Source organism: Spermophilus citellus (assembly GCF_964194105.1).
Source record: "Spermophilus citellus genome assembly, chromosome: 4".
Lineage (NCBI taxonomy): Eukaryota > Metazoa > Chordata > Mammalia > Rodentia > Sciuridae > Spermophilus > Spermophilus citellus.
Window position 1 is genome coordinate 5,432,768 of NC_138185.1, and position 23,711 is coordinate 5,456,478.

The 23,711-nt window shown below is 59.2% G+C and overlaps 1 protein-coding gene across 1 annotated transcript in view; it reads left to right on the forward strand.

Moving 5' to 3' along the window:
• Positions 1-23,711, forward strand: part of EYA2 (EYA transcriptional coactivator and phosphatase 2) — a 113,136-nt gene that overhangs the window by 12,586 nt on the left and 76,839 nt on the right. Inside the window, exon 4 of the mRNA XM_081291096.1 lies at positions 7,078-7,194. Coding sequence (XP_081147222.1) covers positions 7,078-7,194 — 117 coding nt within the window. The remainder of the gene's footprint in view (positions 1-7,077; positions 7,195-23,711) is intronic.

Consider the following 23,711-nt stretch of genomic DNA (forward strand, 5'->3'; position numbering starts at 1 on the left):
CTCATTCCTCCACTCCTCTGTGGGTCCTGTGTGGACGGCGGTCAGCCAGGCAGAAAAGCCCCATCGTCTCAGAACTCGCAGGTTGAAGATGGGGGGGTGATCTTTGGGTGTGTTCCGTTGGATGTGGTAAAACTCGACATTTTAAACATTAGCTGCTCGTCTGGGGCTGGCGAGTGGTGACACCGGGGTCCCTGGCTAACGCTGTTCCCATTAGCCTCGGTTTGCCACAGCCCCACCCGCCTACTTACTTCCCTGTCCCAGGGAGACACTGGGGTTTGCAGACCCTGCCCCAGGGCCGGGCGGGGGCTCAGTGGAAGAGCACTCTCCGAGCATGTGAGAGGCTCTGGGTCCGATCCCCAGCACCACATAAAAAAACTAACTAAATAAGCCAACCCTGTCCTGAGGGAGAAAAGCACGAGACACATTTCAGACGTTTGTGCATTTCAAACCACAAGAGTGTGGTGTCCAAGGAAGACAAGGAGCTCCCCAGAGAGTCGAGAACCGGGAGGGTCTGTTTCAGGTTCAAGGCAGGGAGACCTTTAAATGAGCAGCTAATTCGGCCGAGAAGGAGAGGGGGCCTCGTGCAGGCACAGGAGGGGGACACCCAGGCAGAGGACAGCTGCGGAACAGGCAGGGACCGGGCAGGTCCAAGAAGGCCTGCGCATGGGGCCAGGCACGTGGACCGGGCGGCAGAGCCTGAGCCTCTGAGCGGACCGGGGGTCTGTTCCGGGTGAGACAGGAAGCCACGGGAGGCCTGCGGGCAGAGGGCAGAGGCTGGGGAAGCAGAAAGGCCACTGGAGAGACCGAGGGGGGATCTGGAGGCCACGGCAGGGACCCACAGCTGCAAAAACAGCTGACCATGCGCCACCATCGTCGACTTCTCACCCCTCACTTTGCTTGATGTCCATTAATTCCTTTAGTCCCCGTCTCACCCCTACAAGGAAGGTCACACCATGATCCTCCCTTGAGAAACACAGAAGCAGGGGATCAGAGAGGGTAAACAACTCACCCAAGGTCACCCAGCTGGCTGGTGGCAGAGGTGGAGTTAAAACCAGGCAGCCTGGATCCGAGCCCCACTGCCCGGATGTGGGTTTTATAAATCCTGGGGGATTACCTGTGACAGGTGTGGACATCTTTTCTAACTCTCCCCATCCCCCCACCATGATACAATCATGTAAGCTACCCGGCCTGGCTGACAGCCAAGAAAAATGCAGCCTCATTATTTTTCACATAAAAGAGAAACTAGCCCTGTTCCCAGACAAAACACGGCATCGGACGGATGGAAGTTAATCTGGTTCAAGGTTAGTTAACTGTCTCAGTGACCTTCCCAGATGGCACAGGGTAGGTGCTCAGATCACCCGCCTGGGATTCCGCCGCCCAGGGCCGGTTGTAAGGCCCCATGAATGGCCTCACCTCCCTGGGCCTCCATTTCCTCCTTCATACAATGGAAGTGATACTAACTCCAGCCTCCCGTGGTTGCTGTGAGGATTAAGTAAAATTATCTATGTCAGAGATCATCTTAACTTTGTCTGAGGAGGGCCGGATATTAAACAGGGCCTATTTTGTGGGCCCTGTGGTCTCAGTCACAAATATTCAGCTCTGCTGTGGTGGCCTGGAAGCAGCCAGATGGTGCGTACGCTGATGGGAGTGTCTGTGTTCCAATAAAACTTTATTTACACTCACAGGCTGGGGGCCGGACTCAGCCCATGGGCCCTGATCTATATAAAGGGCTTGGTTCTCAGGGCCCTGTTCCCAGGGGTGCCCAGTGAATGTCACAGCTGTGTCAATAGAAGCCAGGCGGCCACACAGCCCCAGAGTGTCCGAGTCACTGAGGAGCAGCAGGTGGAGGAAAACCGCTTCCTTTGCCTGGCTGTGCCTGAGCATGCGGCGTGTGTCATCGTCCGCTCAGACCCTGCTGAATCTTGTCGAGAGGCTCTGCCCCGGGCACATGGGACTGCTCACTCTGGCTTAAACAGCCCCGGGAGCCGGGGCAACTGAAGGGAGCAAGTAGAGACAGGGGTGTTGGGAGCACCGGGTATTTTTTTTCTCCATTTATTATGCAATATTTAAGACATGGAGGAAAACATAAAGAGCAATCCACAAACACCCAAGAACTGACCGTCCAACTTGAAAAATTAATGGGGGAGGCTCCTGTCTCCCAGAGACCCCTGCAGGTTTACAATTTCCTTGCATTTCTTTCTTTCTTTTTCTTTTTTCTCGTTTTTTCTTTTTCTTTTTTTTCTTTTTTTGTACCAGGGATTGAATCCAGGGGTGCTTAACCACTGAGCCACGTTCCCAGAGCTTTTATATTTTACCTACAGACAGGGTCTCACTAAGTTGTTGAGGCTGGCCTTGAACTCGTGATCCTCCTGCCTCAGCCTCCCAAGCCGCTGGGAGCTCTGTTGGCATCCAGTGGCAGAGTGGAAACCCAGGAAGCAGGAGAGTCTGTCCTCTGCAGGTGCGCGGCTTTCCCAGCCTGTCCCAGAGTCTTTTAGCACTGCCGGGGCTGCCCACAAGGAAGAGCAAGGGGCGGTAGCTCTGGGGGAGTCAGGCTTCTTCCTTCTTCCCTTTGCTCCCTGTGGAGTACCCAGAGCCCACAAGTAACCGGTCAAGGCCAGCAGGGGAGTGAGGGCGGGTCTGCGAGGCCAGCTGTGAAGGCTGCCTGGGCAGGGTGACTGGGTGCAGGGAGGACCTCGGGCAGTGTGCACACCAATCAACTGGGAGAGAATTCTGTGTTACATGCTGATCAAGGATTTGCACAGTAGATAAGATCTGAGACGCAGGGGGCTGCAGCAGTTTTAGGCACAAACCAGTTCCTGCCATCCTCTGTGCTCAGAGCCCCCCAGGACTCTTGTCACTCCAGGTCAAAGCCAGAGGCTTCCCATTTCAATACACCTGCCCTGCCCCCACTCCACGGCCTTTCTGACCTCCCTGCTCACTGTACTCTCCAACACTGGCCTCCTCCATGTTTACTCATCCAACATACTAAGTATGACCTACCTCAGGGCCTTTGCATCTACCTCAGGGCCTTTGCACCTCTTGTTCCCTCTGGACATCGCATATCTTGCTCTCTTCACGTCCTTTGGGTTTTTGTTCAGATATCACCTCCCTCACGGGACCTTCTCAGATCACCCTGTTTAAAATGCCAACTCCGGACTGGCTTTCACGGAACCTTACTATGTCCTTCTCTGCTTTGTTTTTCTTTATCACATCATTAGGACTCTACACAGAGACCCAGGAATCCACGTGTCTGGAGGGTTGAGGGGTGTGAGGGTGATCAGGGAGCAGGGAGAGCAGGCTGAGCCTGGGGGACAAGCCAGGCGGCCCCTCGTGCGGCCCGAGTGCACCCGGGGTGGTTGTGCCGACCACGCAGTCTGCTGCTCTCTCTGCCGCATCTCCTGGAACCCAAGCTCCAGCACCTGAAGCCTGCGTCCCGGGCCTGCGGCAGCTGCTGGGGACATCGGGTGACATGCGTGTTGAATGAGTGCCCAGCTGTTGACACCCTCTCTGAAATGCTCCCCGCCCCCGTGCCTCCCTGAGCTGCAGCCTGAGGCTCCTGGATGGAGGGGTTCCGGGCACGTGGCGGGGCCCCACTGCCCTGGCCGTGAACGTGTCCGCCAGCGGCGCAGCGCCTTCCCGTACACGGGAAAGACCAGGTTTTCAGTTTTTGCTTTAAAATTTTCAGTCCATCCCAGATGGACACTTGAGTGAAATAAAAAGAAACGAATCACACTGAAAGTTTAAAAAGGTGACGAAGTACGAGTCCGGACAGGGCCTCAGAGCCACGGCAGCACCAGGTTGGGAGGGTGACCACGTCCTCCCCACTACCTGCCCTTTCCCACTGTGAGCTGTGGCGGCGCCCAGACCGCAACCCAGCAACACTGACCTACAGGATGTGGCCCTTCACGTCCCCGGCCACCTCCTCCCGTCCTCAGGGTCAGAATTTTAGGGTCCAGCCCTTCAGCAACAAAAGAGTGAAAATCCTTATTTTTCTTTCCTGTTCATTCCTTCTTCTGATATTTACTGAGCACCTGCTACATGCCAGACAGTGAGCCACGTGGGGGGATACCACAGTGGACAAGGCTGCCCCGCCCCGCCCTCTGGGCACTCAGCCTCAGGAGGGGACAGGTGATAAAGGATCAGGTGATGAGGGACCTGAGGGCGTACTCCCTGCTGTGGAGGCCCAGCGAGTCCTGGGCGGCAGCCTTCAAGCTGAGCGATGGAAGATGAGAGCCGTTGGCGGATAGAGGCGTAACCAGGAGCAGGGCATGCATTCCAGACAGGGGGACCCACTGCAAAGACCCTGAGTGCAGAGATGTTCTTGCAGTTCGTGTCTGTTTGCGATGAAGGAGGCCCACACTCCCAGGTTGTCCCAATGGCCTTGCCCAGGTTTGGCCAGGACAGACACTCTAGTGCTGCAGGAGGAGCTGCGTCCCTCCATCCTGGGCCGTGAGGGTAGAACCTGGCGTTGACCCAGAAGCCCCCCTCCAGGCACTGGCTGAACCCGGGGACGTGGACGCCAGCCGCTAAAATGAAGGAAACGGCTGAGCCGTGGCTTGAGCAGAGGATGCGAGGGAGGCCGGGGCAGGGCCCAGGCGGGACCTGGGGTTGCACCACACAGTTTAGGGTGACTCCAGGTGCCCAGGGAGACAGACTGTCCCTAGCGCCTGGCTGACCGAGCCTGGCACCCCAAGCCAAAGAAGGTGCAGGTCAGGTTCACCCGCTACTCCGTGATCACTGCTACTGAAGAGTCAATTGTCTGCCACAGGAAGCCCCTCGTGTTGGTCAGCTTACGTCACTGTGACCCACAAGAACCCAACAGGAACCACGGAGAGGAGGAAAAGTTAGTCTGGGCTCAGAGTTTCAGAGGCTCCATCCACGGAGGCCGACTCCTTTGCTCTGGGCCTCAGGGAGGCAGAGCATCATGGCCGAAGGGCCTGGAGGAGGAGCCCTGGTCCAGTCATGGCAGCTGGGGAGCAGGAGAGACAGCGCCAGGGCCGCAGGGAAGAGGGACCCTTCTAGGACACGGCCGGTGACCCGCCTCCTCCAGCCACACCCCCTGTCTGCAGTCACCACCCAGTCCATTCCAACCAGGCTGGACGGATGAGGTCCCTGATCTCACCTCACCTCTGGACATTCCTGCATCGACACGGAAGCTTCTGGGGGACACCTCATGTCCACACCAGAGCACCCCTTTCCACCACAGGATCAAGATGAAGACTCCTGACCTCACTGTCAACTGCCATTTGCGGGACCCCGTCACCTGGACTGGCTCCCACATCTTTAACACGCGGAGAGAACTGCCTGTCGAGTGGGTGTGCCGGGAGGATGAAGGGTGTGCTCTTGGTGCCTCGTCAGGGTTCGAAGCTGCTCCCTCCCTCCCTTTACTTTCCTGACAACCTGCATTTCATGTGGAGGTAGCTTCCAGGCGGAGGTCGCGGGACAAGCTGTCCAGGTCACCAGGAGTGGAGCCGAGCCTCAGGCCCCCAGCCGTATCTCCTGACTCCGAGTCCAGCTCCCGATTCCCAGGGGGACCGTGGAAAAGGGAACCCTCAACCACAAAACCACCCCCAGAACTAGAAACCTCCTTTAAAGAAAGGAAAAATTAAACAGCAGCAAGACCCTGCTTTATGCTGAGCAGTCAGACAGGGAGGAGCAGGTTTCACAAGGACTGGAAGAGGGTGGGGGGAGGCCGGCGCTCACTGCTCCTGACCCTATTTATTAAGCAATGTCCACAAAAATGTCTTCTGCCCTGGGACTCCTGGAAATTCACCCAAGACATACTTATACATGTGCACCAAAGTGTGTGTGTGATAACTGTAAACCACGCTGCAGCAGATATGTGTGTGTGTGGTACTTACAGACGTGAAAGACCGCACAGCTGCAAACATGGAAGAAGGAGGAGCTTCATAATCTGTTGCAATGAAAGAGAAAATTGCAGAAGAGTATTATCGATTCCTTCAGTTTATTGATCAATTGATTTTTTGATCCCAGGGATAGAACCCAGCATGCTTAACCACTGAGGCACTACCCCTTTTGAACATTGTGTAGAGACAGGGTCTCCCTGAGTTGCTTAGGGCCTCACTAAGTTGCTGAGGCTGGCTTTGAAGTCGTGATCCTCCTGCCTCAGCCTCCTGAGCTGTAGGCATCACAGGCGTGGACCACTGCGCCCAGCCTTCCGTTTATTTCATTAAGAAGTGAGTGCCCACCTGTAACCCCACACACCTGTCTGTGAGGTGAACCCAGGAACCACAGCCCAGTAGCAGTGGCTGCCTGTGGGAAGGAGAGCTGGGTCCAGGGTCAGGGGAGGAGAAGATGCTTTCCTTTATGCCTCTGTTTGAATTTCCTAGAGTGTGTTCATTACATTTTAGTAAAAAGAAAGTGAGTGGGCCACCAGGGAGGGGTCAGCCTGTCACCCTCAACGCCGTCCTTCCCCAGCCAGTTGCTCCTGGGCTGGCCCCTCGCTTCGGGTCATCATGTCGGGTTTGCTGGATCAGAAGGCGGATTTATGCCGTGGCTGCCAGTGTTGGGTTAAGCAGGTCCCCGAGAGCAGGGCAGAGGGTGTGTCTTACCATGAAGTGACATCCTTCACCCAGGACCTGATGGACACTTAAGCCATACATGGCACTATGCAGTGGGGGCTCACGCACCCCGAAAGCCAGGCAGGTAGCGTCTCCGCTTGTCATAGTGCCTAGAATGTAAGAAATAGCCTCCTAGCACCAGGCCCGATGTCACGAGACAGCCCTGGACCCATGAATGACACGGGAAACTGCCAGGACGGCCTGTCGTCACACGGTAGCACAGTCCCATTTTGCAGGACCATCCTGTTCTCAGAGAAGCCATCAGTATATACTTTGGGGTGAAATGTCATGATTTTTCCAAAAAACAACGAGTACCTCATTTAGATCTTGACTGTCTGGGGCCGGCCAGGGGAAGAGCGCGTGGGCAGTCGTCCGCCCTCCAGCAGCTGCTGGCCGGAGGCTGAGGACGCGGCGCTATGGGGACTGGCCTCGGGGTCTCCACCAGCGGTGGGAAGCTTCTAACCCTGTGTCCTCGGTGCCTCTTTCCCCTCCCAAGGCATCAAGACGGAGGACAACCTGAACCACTCCCCCAGCCAGAGCGGGTTCCTCGGCTACGGCTCCAGCTTCAGCACCGCGGCCCCTGGACAGAGCCCCTACCCCTACCAGATGCACGGTCAGTGCGCGGGGCGGGAGGAGCCGCCTTGAGTTCTGGGTGTGGCGGGACCAGCGGGTCCAGTAGGGACTCCGAAGTGCTGGGGGAAGGCACAGGAGCTGTCACCCCGGCCCAGGCGGCCCGGGCTCCTGTGGACGGTGCCAGCTGACCTCGGCTGAGCTCTCACTAGGCACCAGGTGACGTCACGTGGGTCATCCACACAGCCCTGGTGACACTCTCAGGCGGAAACTGAGGCATAGAGGAAGTGACCGGGTCACCCACTCGGGGATAAGGAGTTTAGATTTTATGACAAACACAGTGAGAAAGGGACTGAGTCGAACCCCTTGGGGATGCCGTGGAGTCCCAGGCACCCGGGGCCCTGCCCTGACCGGGACGGGCCCTGCGTCCTCTCCTTCCACCTCTGGCTCCTGCCAGTGGACTCTCTGAGTCCTGGTGAGGGTCAAAGCCGCTGGGACCCGTCTCTAGCAGGGGGGCTGCGGGGGGCGGTGGTAAGTTGTGGCGCCAATCTATGAGGAGGTTTGTGAGGACATTGAACTTGACCTTGGGTTTGGACCCACCTGGGCCAGCTTCTTCCCAGTTCCCCCAGTGGAACCGGAGCTCACTCCCTCGGGCTGCCAGGACTACAGAGCTGGATCCAGGCACCTCCCACCCGAGGCACCCCCCCCCCCGGCTTCCTGCTGAGGGACGGGGTAGAGGGACAGAGGGATGGGGTAGAGGGGCGCCCCTTCCCCCTCTCGCTCCGTTTTGGTTTTGGGTTTTTTTTTTTTTTGTCTGTTTGTGGTTGTGGAGGGACAGATGCCTTTATTCTACTTGTTCCTCTTTACATGCCGAGGATTGAACCCAGTTCCTCACGCCGGCCAGGCGAGCGCTCTGCCGCTGTGCACCTGGCGTCCCTTCAGGTGCTGGGGCGCAAGGTCAACAGGACAGTTCCCTCAGGGGGAGACGGTGTGACCAGTGACAAAGAGACAGATAACCAACCCTAGGTTTCGTTAAAGCCCAAGAAGGACCAAGGGTGGTGGCCGTGACCAGGGGAGGGGTGGAGCAGCAATAAGTGGGTGAGGGGCCTGCAGGATGCAGGGAGGCAGCCCTGGAGGAGCAGACTGCGGTCCAGCAGAGGGAAGAGCCAGAGCCAAGGCCCGGAGGCAGGAGCAGCTCCAGGTGACATCTTGACTATCTGGGGCCGGCCAGGGGAAGAGCGCGTGGACAGGAGACTGGTGCATGAGGAGCACAGTGAGGGGGAGACTGGAGCTGAAGCCGGAGCCGGTGGACCAGGACGCGTAGAACAGGTTTTCCTTCTCTGGTGCTGCCAGGGACCACGTGAGCTGGACACTGTCAACCCCTGCTTTACAGATGAGGAAAAGGTTCAGAGAGGCCAAGGGACTTTCCCAAGATCCAGAGCCAGCGAGTGTTCAGGCTGGGACTCGACGTGGTCTCCAGAACTCCAGAGCCTGCGCTGCCTCGTCCACAGCTGCCTTTCCCGGGTGCTGTCCTAAGCTCTGAGCCCCTCCCACAGGAGGTCAGCGCCTCCGCCTCCAGGAGCCGGTCTCCACCTGCCCTGCCAGGGCTCTGATTCTGCAGAGATGGCCCCCTGGCCCCTCTTGGTGCATTTTGTCCTTGTTTTCATGACCCAACACCCCAGGGTCTTCACGCCCCACCTGCTAAGAACTCTCACCTCCTGTGGCCCCTGTGTGTCATTGGTTTTCTTTTGCACTCTCTGGGATGTCTCCCCAGAACGGTGACTCATTTTGCTGCTACTCTGATTGCAAAACGGCATTGAGCCTCCTGCCCGGCCCTCCCTTTCTTCATAAGCTCTGTTGGGAAGACACAATACCTTCTAGAAGATGGCAGGAACATCTGTACGTGCTCTTGTTCCCAAAGAAAACTCGCTACCCGCCCTTCTGCACTTGCTTTCTGCATTTAGCTCTAGGCCTTGGAGAACGTTCTAAGTCACTACGTACAAAGAACATCCTCATTCTTTTTTCCTGGGTACCTATTATTCCATTGGATGGTGTACCGTGAACGATTTAACCGGTTCCTTAGCAGAGCCTGTTTGGCTCAGTTCCAGGCTTTGGCACTTTCTAATCAATGATGGATGTGGCTATGAAAACCCCACTTGTATGTTATTTATCCATTTATTGATTGATTTATACAAGTATAGCTGAGGGGCAGTTCCATTTCAGGAAGTGGGACTCAGGGTGGAGGGGCAAGTCCATGTTTAAACTCAGTAGCTTTTCAGGTCACCCTCCCTGGGAACTACACCAGTGCCAGCCCCACCACCACGTTGAAGATGCCTGTTTCCTCGCACACGTGCCAGCCAACCCAGCGCCACCTGACTGTAGGCGATGTCGCCAGCCTGGTGAAAACCCGAACCTCAGGGTGGAGTGGCCACAGGTGTCCTGACTACGTCTCTGACGTCCATCTTCCCTTCCGTGAAGTGGATCAGACTTGAAGAGTTCTTTACAAGAAGAGCAGCAGGCACTAGGCAGGCCGACCGGGAAGGGTGTCAGGCAGCTTCAGCCATCGACGTGGTGTGATCCCAGGAAGGACAGACAGATGGACCAGTGGGCGAGAACGTGCCATCCAGAAAGGGACCCGGGACGGGAGGTTAGTACATGGGGAAATGGCATCTCAAGTCACTGGGGAAAGACGGACCATTCGGCAACTGGTGTTCATGGACTACTACTCAGCCAAAAAAGTCACGCCCCATTACCATGCACGGAAAAAATCCAAATGGACCAACAGTTTAAATGTCCAACAGAAAACCGTAAAAGTACTAAAACAAGAATAAGCACAATTTTATAACCTCGGAGTGGAAAAGTGTTTTCTCACCATGACTTAGAAATCCAAAATCCATAAATGAGAAAAGAGGAACAAATGGGACACCTGTAATCCCAGCTGCTTGGGAGGCTGAGGCAGGAGGATCGCAAGTTCCAGGCCAGCCTCAGCAACTTAGCCAGATGCGCTGTCTCGAAATTTAAAAATTAAGAGGGCTGAAAATATAGCACAGTGATGAAGCACACCTGAGTTCAACCCCAGTGTGGAGGGAAGGAAGGAAAGACGGACAAGTTCAACTACAGGAGGGGCGTGGCCAAGAAGGTCAGAAATGAAGGCGAGGTCCAAACCACAAAAACAAGCAAACCAAACAGAAAACAGACGACACGCTGGGAGGAAATACGTACATTTCAAAATCAAAACAGATGTTAGCCAAGCACGGTGGCGCACACCTGGAATCCCAGCAGCTTGGGAGGCTGAGGCAGGAGGATTGCAAGCCCAAAGCCAGCCTCAGCAGCTTAGTGAGGCCATCAGCAACTTAGCGAGACCCTGTCCCAAAATAAAATGTAAAATGGGCAGGGATGTCGCTCAGTGGTTAAGGGCCCTGGGCTCAATCTCTGGTACCAAGAAAAACAAAATGCTGTTTTTTTTTTTAAAGGGACTACAGCGGTTCTACGGGTTGACCCTGCTCTGGGCCATGATTCTTCTAAGTGAGGGGGTCACAGTGGGATGGCGCTGGGCTCTGGTGGGGTGCAGGGGGGACGTGAGCCAGGCGTCCTGCGAGGGTAGTGGGGACGTGGCAAACTGGAAGCTGTACCCCACTGAAGCTGGGGGCAGGGTGTTGCTCGGCTTGGGCCCGTGGCTGCCGGACACCAGGGGTCCCAGCAGGCAGATCCGTTTTCCAGAAATGCCCTGAAACAGTATCTGAGTGTGGCATCTCCGTGTCACTTCCCGGTACTGGCCGCGGACCTCGATCCTGCCCTCGAGTCCCCAGTGGGGCCCACAAGCAGGTGTGTGGCGTCTGTCCCTCTGTCCTGCAGTCTAGCTCCATATTTTCTTAACCAAACCACAGGGCCTTGTGCCAGGAATGGAGGGGGCCAGTCCCAGCCTGGAGGGACCCAGGAGCCACTGCGGGCCCTCCAGATGCCAGCTCCTGGCTTATTTCACAGGGAGGTGTATCCCGGGGAGCCTGGGTGGCAGTGTCTGGGCCCAGGACCTCCTCCTGGTGAAGAGGGCCATGTCCCCATTTCTCCTGGCCCGGCCAGTTCTGAGCAGGCCAAGGCGGCCTGATCTCACTGCGTCCATCGGGACGGGAGCCAGGCTTGGCGTCCCCGGGCTGCTGGACGCAGGCCGGGTTCCGGGTGTGAATCAGGGTGGGTGGGGTCCCCAGCCCGCATCCCTGTGGCCTCTCCCCTCGGGGTCACCTTCATGGGCCGGCAGGTTCGCTGCCCTCTGGAGCAAAGTCCTCTGCAGATGGACACGGGGAGGTCAACAGGTGACCTTTTCCTCTGGCTGGATGACGAGTCTGGTCACCTCTCTCCAAACGCCACGCGAACGACGGGTGAAAACGCCGGAGACGGACTGAGCCTGGAGTCACGGGGGGGTCTAGCTGGCAGATGGCCAGGACAGCACTGTCTGGTGGACCTCCCGTGGCTGTGGAGCCTCCTGGGTCCACATGGTGCCCTGTAGCCTCTGCCAGCCACGTGGGACACTGAGCCCTGGAAATGTGGCTAGGGAGACCGAGGACTGTGGTGTGTAGGTGATGGACGTGTAGCTGAGGGACTGGGCAGCCCAGCTAAGGGAGTTTTTTAAGTCAACTTAACCTGGTTCGTGCAGGGGTGGGTGAGAGGGTAACCAGTCAATGTGAGGGACCGACATTGGTCCCTGAGGACGTGCAGGTTAAAGCTCCAACCTCCGAGGTGATGGTATTTGGAGGTGGGCCTTCGTGAGGGAGTCAGGGTCAGATGAGGTCACGAAGTGACTGACGGCTTGGTATCACAGGCAGCACAGATGTCACCTGCAGTGTGGTGACGGTGACGTGACTTTCCATCGTGGTAGACATCTCTTCGCAAAATCAGAAGGAGATACAGACGTACAGCCATCCTTCCCAGCTTGGTGGCTCACGGGGACATCTCGATAGCCCCAGGTCATGGGGGAGAGCAGCCCGGAGTGAGTCAACATGCTCGAGTGACAGGGCTGATAAACGGACTTCAAAGAAGACCGAGGACCACTGGTTATGCGTGAGCTGTCCCCAGCCACCCCAGCTGCCCAGCGGCGGTGTGGTCAGTGGGCCCAGAACTGGAGAAGAGCGGGGCCAGCAGAGCCCAGGGTCTGAGGCAACCCACTGGCGCTGGGGGACGTGAAGCCGGCTCTGCTCGGTGGCCGTGGGGTGAAGAGCCCCCGGGACGGGACAGCCGCCCCCGCCATACAGACTCTCAGGAGAAAATCTGGGCGACACAGACGTCACCAGCAGTGTGACCACTGGCCACGAGCCTCTGCACGGGCATGGCCAATGTGGAGAGTCAGCCGCGGTGGCTGGCCGTGAGGCCCAGGTCAGCTCTGCACCCTCTCCATCTGTAATCCACGCTCTTCTGCTGCTCCCTCCCTTCCTCCCGTCCCCTGAGGCTGCCCCACAAGGTCCCCCACTTTCCTGTTCTCAGGACCAGGCACATCTTTAGACGTGCCCAGGTGCCACAAGCTCCCTGCTCACACTGTCATGAGTCGCTCACCTCTCGGTCTCTCTCGGAGCACAAGGGCATATCGGTCAACCTTCAGTTAAGAGCGATGGAACCCGTCAGCTCCCGTCGAATGCGACGCCATCACTTCTTACACCGACCACGTGGGTCAAAGCCCTGGAAAAACGTCCCGCGTGTTAACCAGGTGCCCGAGGCGCTGACGTGCTGGGACGAGGTCGGCGAGCTTCACTGTAAGGAACCAGACAGAAAGCGCCTCAGACTTTGATGGCCTTGAGCCTCTGTCCCAAGCATTTGTAACCCTGCCCTTGTCACTGAGGGCAGGCGTGATGGGTCCACAAATGAAGGGCAGGGCTGTCACTACAAGAGTGAGTGGTGGCCTGGACACATCCCCGCATCCTAGGATCGTGACCAGGACTCCACTGGCGTGAGGGTCTGGTGGGACGCTCGAAAGTCAGATGGGACCTGAGACCAGCTTCAGTTTGCTGGACTAACCCGAGTGGCAATACAACATGGCCCTTGTCACCTGCCCACTGGATGCCGTAGTGTCCCCAAAGTATACCCATGGATTTCCAGGCAGGGTGCCCACACCATTGCTGGTTTGCACGGTGACAGTTGAGGTAGGCAGGTGGCTGTGGGGGGGGACCGTCATCATTCACTCAGCGAGCAGTCGTGAGCACGGCCCGTCCCAGGTGACAGGCCAGGGGCAGGCTGAGCAGTCCTGGGCCTGGGTGGCTCTCACGTCCCAGGGAGAGGACACTGGGACGGCAGACTGGAGGCCTAAGAGACAGAATCTTGTTTCCTCGCAGATCTGGAGACGAGAGCCGCAGACTGAGGTGCCGGCGGAGTCCGGCAGGGAGGGCTCTCTTGCTGGCTGTGACTGCCCACCTCCTGGCTGTCAGTCACAGTGGCCTGTCCTCTGGGTGCCTGGTGAATAGTCTCTGGTGTCTCTTCTTACAAGGAGAGTGTCTTGATGACCCTGTGACCTCATCTGACCTTGATCTCCTGAAAGCCCCTGTCTGCAAACACAGTCGCGTTGGGAGTCACGGCTCGGCACGTGAAGGTGTCCTGAGCATCCAAGGCCATAAACAGGGAGGGGACCAGAGGAGCTGGGAGGTGACCTGGAGCCAGTGAGTCCGGGAGCGCTCCCAGCAGGGAGGTAGGAGAGGGGGTGCTGGAGAGGTGGGGTCAGAGGAGGCCAGGCAGGCCAGGCGGGCATCAAAGGCCTGGGACTCTCCCGGGCGCCTCCTAGGCAGCTTGGGGGGTTTTAAAACAGGGAGGTGGTCCGTTTTGCACCCTAGAGACCTGGTGACTGTGGGGGACAGCAGAGGTGCTTTCTCTCCGCCCACCTCCTCAGGCCAGGCCCTCGTAGAGCGTGGTTCTGGGTCCAGGCCTGGGTCTACCCTGCAGGCCCTGGTCACCCCATTGGAAAGTTCCAGAACCATCCAGCTCACCTTCCCTCCTGAAGGACCTAAGGCCCATTCCTTATTTCTGTCTCCATGGAATAAGGGGGGGCACAGCCTGGGGGGGAGCAGGGCCTCACAGGGCAGGGCCTCCTCACGGGGAGGGAGACCAGCAGCCACAGCCCCTCCATCTCCACCCAGAAGAGGCCACGGCAGCGCAGTTTGCATCTTTAGAACAAATCGGATTTCACCTGCTCCTGGAAGTTGGATGCTAACTGGGAACCAGCCAGACCCGGCTGCCCCAGGCCCGAGCGTCCCACCCTGAGCCAGGAAACCGCAGGGAGTTCCCGAGGCTCAGGGGTATTTCATCCTCAGCAGCTCTGTGTGCCCCAGAGGGCCACCGCGTCCTGCAGACCCAAATCCACCTGCCTCCTATACTGCTCCTTATTTTCTGTCATCCATTTTAAATCACATAAGTGATAACAGTGTCTTTCCAGAACTTTCTCTACGTATTTACGTGTATGTGTGTGTGTGTGCGTGTGTGTTTCTCTCCCACCAGTAGGAAACTCTGGGGTTTTACAAACACCAGTGGCGCCTTGCCGTGCTTGTTGTCTTATGACTTGGTCCTCTGCACCCGTGTCCTGCGGGTCCTTCAGTCAGTTTACACACACACACAGCTTGTCTCTGGTCTGGCTTCCCAGGGCTGCACGGGGAAAGCCGGGCACCTGGGACTGAGCCCAGTCCACCACCCACTGACCTGGGGAATTCACAGCCCTGGCTGGACGGGTGGGGCAGGTGGTAAAGGGCAGCAAGGCTCCTCTGGGCTTTCCCAGCACAGGACAGTGCAGGGGGACACGCCTTCTCTCTGGGACTTAGCGTCCCCTCTGCAATGTGAGACGGGACAGAAGTCAGTGGCTCTCGGCGTCCCCTCTGCAATGTGAGACGGGACAGAAGTCAGTGGCTCTCGGCATCCCCTCTGCAATGTGAGGTGGGACAGAAGTCAGTGGCTCTCGGCGTCCCCTCTGTAACGTGAGGTGGGACAGAAGTCAGTGGCTCTCGGCGTCCCCTCTGCAATGTGAGGTGGGACAGAAGTCAGTGGCTCTCGGCGTCCCCTCTGTAATGTGAGGTGGGACAGAAGTCAGTGGCTCTCGGCGTCCCCTCTGCAATGTGAGGTGGGACAGAAGTCAGTGGCTCTCGGCGTCCCCTCTGTAATGTGAGACGGGACAGAAGTCAGTGGCTCTCGGCGTCCCCTCTGCAATGTGAGACGGGACAGAAGTCAGTGGCTCTCAGCGTCCCCTCTGCAATGTGAGACGGGACAGAAGTCAGTGGCTCTCGGCGTCCCCTCTGTAACGTGAGGTGGGACAGAAGTCAGTGGCTCTCGGCGTCCCCTCTGTAACGTGAGGTGGGACAGAAGTCAGTGGCTCTCGGCGTCCCCTCTGTAATGTGAGACGGGACAGAAGTCAGTGGCTCTCGGCGTCCCCTCTGCAATGTGAGATGGGACAGAAGTCAGTGGCTCTCGGCGTCCCCTCTGCAATGTGAGATGGGACAGAAGTCAGTGGCTCTCGGCCTCGCAGGTCACAGTCCAAACTGAGAGACGTGTTTACATCCTGATGTGGGCCGAGAACTCAGGGCCAGGGCATGTTTTTGATCTCTGAGGGGCAAAGAAGTAGCAGGTGCCTGAGTCTGTGTCCTGGGGCCCCAGGACGCGCTCCAGGCAAGGCGCCGTCTAGCTCAAGCTCAGGGCAGCAGGCCTTGGCTACAAAGGTCCAGGCAGGAGAGGCTGTGGGCTCTGAAGGCGGTGGTCCCGGGTCCTGACTCCACTCTGCCACTCAGCCCGGAGTGCTGCCCAGGCCACCCTGGAGTCCACCTCCTGGTCATGTTCTAGTGAAACTTCACTGACCAAAACAGGCGGCCACCACCTGCCATAGTCTGCCAGCTCCTGATAGGGGTTTGTCTCGGTCCACCTAGGATCGGCCAAGTCGCGTGACCGCCATCAGTGCCAATATCGAACCACACCAGATGACCCGGGGGCAGGATTGCATGTCTTGCCCTTCCTGAGGGCAGGGAAGGGAACAGAGGCCCCTGGTCCACTCTGCCCAGAGAGCTGAGAGTGGAATGGCCGGGGCACTTCCGAGAAGTCCAGGGATGATGTGAGACCCCCGGGAGCTCCTTACGTCTCCGACAGTGTTCAGGTGGGCGGGGGCACTGCCCCGACTGTGACACTCCAGCCAACAGACACAGGCCACTGAGGTATGGGGGATGTTTGTCACCACAGCACACCGTCACCTCTCCTGACTGTCATTAGCACAAGAGATTAGTTTACGCCGGAGGTGACAGTGGCACCAGAAGCTGCTCTCATGGTGAGGAGGCCACTGCCCTTTCTGTCCTCTTCCACTTTCCACAGTTCAGGGATAAAGTGAGCAGGACGTGGCCCTGGGCGCCTGCAGGCCTTCCGTGTCTCTGGGAATATCTGTTTTCACAGATTTACGGCCTGGGATAAAGCGACCCTGCACCAAACACGCGAGACCACTGGAAGCTGATGTGAGAAAATAGAGAGACAATGTGGGGGCTGACGCTCTGGCAGGAGTGGGAAGGGGCAGGGGACGAGGAAGCCCGGACCCGGGTCCAGCTCAACATCTTCCCCACAGAGCAAGGGGACGTGCCGGGGTGACCTAGCGCCCCAGAGGCAGGGGCAGGAGGCAGCCTCAGTCTTGCAGTCGGAGGCCAGGCCATCCCGGAGTCCATGGCCCTGTCCTGCCAAAGTCGGAAGGAAGTCGGTGAGCGCCAGCAAGTGTGCGGGGCCCTGTGTCGGCGTTCTTGGGTTCCCCGCCCCGTGGCCGGGATCTGGGTGGCCCAAAAGGATACAAGTCTCACGGTCCTGGAGGCCAGGATGGGAATCAGGTGTGGGCAGGGTTGGCTCCTCCTGGACACTCCTAGGAGAGCTCCCCCATGCCTCTCCGCTGGCTTCGGGTGGAGGCCAGCCACGGCCTTCCCGGGCCTGCAGACCAGGCCTTCCAGTATCTGCCCCAGTATCCCCTGGGACCCCCTGGCTGTTGGTGTCCAGTCCCCGTCTTCTTGTAAGGACCCCCTAATCCAGTGCGGCCTCAGCTTAGCGTCTTTACATCTGGGAAGACCCTGTTTCCAAATGAGGTCACACACAGGGACAGGGCCGCTAGGAGTTGACCCCATCTTTTCAGGAAACACAGGTCACCCCATAGCATCACCTTATCGGGTCCCTGGCTGAGCAGCCACAGGTTCCGTGCAAAGAACTGTGCTCCGTCCCGAGGCGCCTCCCAAGACTCCCGGGCTTAGCGAGAATTGAAACCCCCAGCAAAGGGGCCTCGCAGTCAGCTGGCTCGCATTAGTCTCAGTCTGAGGCTGTGGCGGCTCGGCAGGGCCGGACCCCAGCAAGTTCAGAGGGAGAGGCTGCTGCCAGCAAAGGTCAGGGCCCCCCTTTACAGTATAAATACGACCCCTTCCCGCCTCCCCCTCCCCATCACACAATATCTCTTTCAAAGATCGCACGACACCAGGCAGACCGTGCCAAATTGGCTTTGTTGTTTTAAAACCAGCCCCTTTTGTCCACCACCGCCCAGACCCCTCCCCGGGGGACATGCATAACAGATGTCTCTGTGGAGTCTCTGCCCCCACGTCCTCCTCTGTGGCAGCCCGGAGGCAGTGACGCCGAATAGCGTCCCCTAACCAGTACCTAGTGATGGTCAGCGTCATCACAGCCACCAGGAATGGGCGGCTAACTTAGTGGCAGGTGTCGAGTGATCAGAGACCAGGGACAGGGCTGGCCCTGACCGAGGGCCTCCAGGGGCCGGGCCCAGCCCTTGGCCTACCTCTGACCACTCGGTCCTCACTCCCTGCTGGTAGTGACTGGCTGCCACTTGACAGAGGAGAAAACCGAGGCTCCAGAGGGAAGCCAGGGGTTTCCAGGCCGGATGAGGACAGGCCAGCAGGTGACCGCCCCGCTATAAAAGCTAAGTGCCCCCAAAATCTCCAAAGTAGCGGTGACATTGCTGCGTGCTACTTAGAGAGTCAAAGTCCGTGCGGAAGCTCCGGGAGGAGCAGAGGGTCACATTTTAAAAGAAGACAGGCTGTGGCGTGCGTTGCTTTAGGACCCCGCGTGACTGTGCAGCGGGGAGTCATTCCTGGTCACCGGGGGTGCCAGCACGCAGGGTCATGGTGGCCGTCCCAGCAGCAGGGCCAGGAGGGGTGCGGGCTTGGCTGGCGGGGCTCCACAGACACCTGCTTCCTGACTCTAGCGTTTCCAAACAACCTTCCCACTTGGTTCAGGATGGGCGGGCGACCTGGTGAGTGTCCTGAGGAGTGGGCGTCCTGCCCCCCGCCCTGGGCCCAGCGGGGGGGGGGGGGCTCACGGGCACAGATGGGAGCCTCCCCTTTGTGGCCTAACGCAAAGCTTCCTGCTGTCATTGCCCCTCCTGAGAGTTCTGGTCTCGGCACCATGGCCAAGTGCCGGGGTTCAGAACCTGGCCTGCATACCGGCCCACCCCACTCCATCCCCCGCCACCTGTCAGCTGGTGACAGCGAGCGGCACCACTCACTGGCCTCAGGGTCCCCATTTGTCAGATGTGGGTGAGGGGAGCCCCACCTCCCCAGGAGGTCATTGCAGCCGGCAAACAGGGCAGGAGCCGTGGTGTGGGGACAGAACGGAGCTGGGTCCAGGCAGCCCCATGGGGGGGAGGGGGCAGAGTGTCCCTGTACCTCAGTCCCAAGACCTGCTGTCCCAAGTGACCACAATGCCACCTGTCAGGAGAAGGACAGGGTCTCCCTGGGCTGGGGTCAGGGTGTTCGCAGGCTGTGGTCCTCCAGGGTTCCGGAAGAATCTGCCCCTGCCTCTTCTGAGCCAGCCACAGTGGACGGCCCCGCAGCTGCCCGCCATGCTGACTCTGCCTCCCTCTCCCACCTGCAGGATGATGGGATGGAATTGGGGGATGGAATTGGGTCCTGTCAGGGGCCAGGTGACGGCCTAGTTCAGGTCAGCTGATGGGCCACCTCGGCCTCTCCGCAGCCTGCCGTCCTGTCTGCCATCCACCCTCACCGTCAGGGGCTGCGGGGTAGACTCTCCTGGGGCGCAGGGCACGCTCTGCCCACCACACCCACCGCCCAGGGAGGGTTGATTCAGAGCGTCCTCCCTCTGTCATTGAGACAGGTCTGGGGCCGGGTGGGGACCCCGCGGGTTGACCCTGCGCTGTGGCGTCGTCATCCTGACGGAAAAACAGAGCGGCAGAAGACACCCAAGGACACGCGGAGAGCCCCCTCCAACCTCCCCTAAGGCGGATCCTCCACGACCCGCGGGCAGAGGCCGGAGGAACCCGGAGCTGACACCAGCTGACCCAACTGCAGGCTTCCTGCGGATTGCAGCAGCTTCCCCACCAGGGCCCACTTCCTGTTCCCGGGTCCACTTCCTGTTCCCGGGTCCACTTCCTGTTCCCGGGTCCACCGAGGTTCCCCTCTGCTGTGAGCCGCTGGGCCTCCTAGGCTCCCCTGACCTCAATGCTTTGGGTGAATGCCGGCCACGTGTTTGGGGACTGGCCCTTCACTTGAGTGTGTCTGATGTCCCCTGGGGTCAGCTGCTGGTTGTGCAAACTGGTGGTGGTCAAGGAGGCCGCACAGGTGAGGTTGGACCCTCAGCTGGTACATCCTGCCAGGGCTGCGGCACGGAGACGCCGTCACTAGTGCCAAAGCTCAATGGGCAGCGCCTGTCCCCTCCCTGTACCTGCTGCCTTGTACAGAGAGGGGACCAAATGTAAAAAAAAAAAACAGCAGGAAACCTCAGCGGGCCTTACCTGTCCCTTCTGCTGACCGGTCCCTGTGAAGCGCTCAGGAAGTGGGACGCCCCTGGAATTTCAGGGAACCTTTAAACCCCGCTGCCAAGGCAGGCGTGGGCAGGGCGCCCCAACGCAGGGCTTTGGTGACGACTTGACCTGTGCCGCATGGGGCGGATGACCGAGGTGGGGAGCAGGCCCTGCCAAGATGAAAGCCAGCGTCCAGCTGCTCAGAGCATCAAACCTTAAAAGCCACGTGAGGTCTGAGGGCAAGGAGTGAATTATGGCTGCTAGGACGGGGACAAGGGGCTTTGATCTGGAAGGGGACGACATCTTAACGGAGCGGGGCTCTCGCCTAAGTGATTCCCGCATCTTCCTGGGGTGCATTAGAGGGACCCCCTTGGAATTTACAGGGCTGCGGAAGGAACCGGATTCCTAACGGCAAACAGTTGGTGGAGCAGCTTGGCGGGCGCAGAGGAGAGGAGTCCTGGGGCATTTTACGAGCTCCTCCCCCCTCCCCGCCAGGCGGTCGGAGAGATTTGCGATCCTCAGAGGCGTCGGAGGATTGCCGCGGGAGGTCACTTTGGTGAGCCCTTGACCCCTCTCTTTGAAAAAGTATCAATTTGGAGAAGGTCGTCTTTACTGCAGGAAACTGTAGACCAGAGACGGATCTTGGCTCTTTGGACGGCCACCCTGCCACTAGCCAGATGTTGGCCGCTGCTTGTCCCAGGCGACGCCCTGGCAGAGGGCTGCTGTCCTACGGGCTCTGCCCCTGCAGCGTCCCCGTGGGCATGTGACTGGCACCCCATGACCGTCCAAACCAACCAGGCGCCTGCGGCTGGGAGCAGGAGCTCGTGCCGTGTAGGGGACACCTGCGTCCCCTCCTCCCTAGAGAGGCCTGCAGCTACATGGAGCCAGACTCCCACTGAAGCTGCTCAGAAGTCTCCAGGGTAGAAAGGAGAGCAGGTTGGACAAAATGGAGGTGCAGACCGGCCAGCCCAGGGTGACCGCCTGGCTCCAGGCCCCAGCTCTGCTGCCCACAGCCCCACAGTTAAAGGTCGCAAGTTGCCACCAAGTTCTCATGTCCTGGGAATCCTGGCTCAGATGTGGACAACCCCACCGTACCCTGACAACCCCACAGGCCCTTCCTTGCCCCCCATGGCCCAGCCCGTCTCACCACAGGACACGTCACCACATTCCCCTCCAGCCCCGGGACCAGGGTGTCCGCTCCACTGAGCAGGGCTCCTCATGGTTCTGTCCACTCCTGTGGCCCCCAGGACTTGGTCAGACTGGCACACAGTAGGTGCTCAGGAAACGTTGGTGAAGGTGCACAGTAGGTGCTCAGGAAGTGGTGAAGGCACACAGTAGGTGCTCAGGAAGTGGTGAAGGCACACAGTAGGTGCTCAGGAGTGTCAGTGAAGTGATTGATGGTCTCCTGCCTCACCTTGCCCTGCTGATGTCCTTGTGGGATGGAGGGTGGACTAGGCGAAGCAGCCAGGGGCTCACAGCGCCTGGCTCAGGCCAGCTGCTCGGCACTTGGTGACGATGTTAGCTCATTCACTCCTTCACTTCCTCCTTTGGTAAGTGGGCACCGGACGTCTGCCCCGTGCCCAGGGCTGTGCTGGAGGTGGAAATAGGCCAACGACAAACAGCTGCTCTCTTATTGTCATTTCTTAGGAACCTCCTACTCTCCTGGGAACTGGGCCTTGCCAGGGGACAGGAGGACAGGTCCCTGGAGCCTGGTTGGGTGGAAGGAGATAGCGGTGCCCCTGCTTCTGCAAGATGATGGCAGGAGTGTAGGGCCACCAAAGAAAGGACGGTCACAGCCAGGTAACGTGAGCTGGGAGGAGCAGGGGGACCAGGAGAGGGCCAGAGAGGTCCCTTGTCCCTGACTTGGAGCAGGAGTCTGTGGAGTGGGCGGTCCCGCCCAGGTCCCCACCGGCATCACCGCAACGTGTTGGACCCCTCCGCCTGGCTGGACCTGAGGGTCACTGAGGGGTTCCTTGGTGACGTCTGGGGCTTGAGGGAGCCCGTCCCTGGAGACGCTCGATGCTCCCTGGTGAACCACAGGGCAACACGGCGTCTGGGGCCTGTTTCTGGCATCCACGTCTCTACGGAACCAACAGATATGTGTGTTCTGTCCCTGGGTGGCGGGAGGAGCCTCACCGGCCTGCCGTGGGCCCGATCACCTGGCACTGCCCTCTAGGCCCTGCTTGGGGCTGGCTGTGGATACGGCTTGTCCCCTGCAGCCCGCGGCTCCTGGGCCCCCCACCCAGAGTCAGAGACACGGTGACAGGACCGCCCTCCGAATCGGCTTCTCAGGAATGTGGGCTGTTTTATGGCCAGTTAAATACGGTCTACGCTCCCTGTGAGTGAGGCCACTGTGACATCCACAGCCCGCCTGACCAAACCCAGATGCGGGCTGCCCACGGCGAGCCAGGTCAGAGGTGCAGGCCCCGCGTGGCTCTGGGGGCTTTCAAGACGGCAAACGTGGAGACACCTCAGCCTCAGCCAGACCGCCAGGACGCCCCCCTCCCTGGCACACGGGCCACCTGGTCCCTGTTGGCCCAGAGCTGAGGGCCAATCTCGAAGCTTTGTTTCCGCTCGGGTGCTGGGGTCTGGGCCCCACAGGGGGCTCTTTTTGAACCTTCCCGGGATGCTTTCTGGTCCCCGGGGTTGAACTCGGGGGCCCTTGTCCCCTGGGCCCCAGCCCCAGCCCTGTGTTGTGTTTGATTAGAGATAGGGTCTCCCCGAGCTGCTGAGGGCCCCTCAGTGGCTGAGGCCGGCTTTGAACTCGCGATCCGTGGTGACTTGTGACGTCTCCACGGTGGTCATTGATACTCAGACACGGGCGAACGCGTCCATCCCGTGTGGACTCTCGGCTCCTCCAGGCTCTGACACCCAGGAAGTCAGCACCAGCACTCTCAGGCGCTGCCTGCTGGGCGCGTAGTAGGCCCTCAGCCAACGTTGATGGGATGGAGGGGAGCGAGTGGCAGGGGACGATGAGGGCCGTGGAGGAGGTGGCGCACCTCCTAACTGGGCCTCCCAGCTCCCGCTCTCCGCCCCACTGCATTCTGGGTAAAGGAAAGAACCGGAGCCACAGGCCCCCGGGGGATGCGCCCATCCCTGCCTGAACCTGGCCTGGGGCAGGGCCCCCTCATCCTGCTTCTGCTTTCCCATTTTGGTGTTATCTGCTGACTGTTTGGTGTCCACTCCTTCTAGGTCACCCCACCACCGCTCTAGACCCACACTCGTATTTTAACGGTACTTTAATGGTGGCATCAGTAAGTTCGGGGGAGATGCCCCTGGGTGTCCCCGTGGACCCACACAGAGGTCCCTTGGCTCTGGGGAATCGGTTGTTTTGCTGCTGTTTGTGGTGCTGGGGGGGAACCCAGGCCGCGAGCAGATCCAGGAGGTGACCCAGGAAGCCGCCCCGCTGCTGGCCGAGCCCCTGGGCTGCGGGGTGGGGCTGGGAACCCTGCTCCATGGCTTCCCAGGAGGACCTGCTTCCTGGGTCCCCAGGAGGGTGACAGACAATGCGGGTAAACTGATGGGCCTCGAGAAGACCTGTGTCATGCGCGGAGCCAGGACCGACCGCCCGGCGACGTCCACGGGAAGAGCAGAGGCTCCCCGGGGGCGGATTCCGTGAGAGCTGGGCTTGGGCCAGTGAAGGGATCGCCATCGTGACTGTCACCACCTAAAAAGAGGAGGACGTCAGGAGGGCAGCAAGCCCAAGAGGGGGTGTTCAGAGTCACCAGGAGCCAAACGTGAATGAGGACACAGGAGGCGTCACCTGTGGTCACCTGAGTCCTTCCAGGGATGGCAGAAGGAGCAGGCCGCCCTGCAGGGGCTCC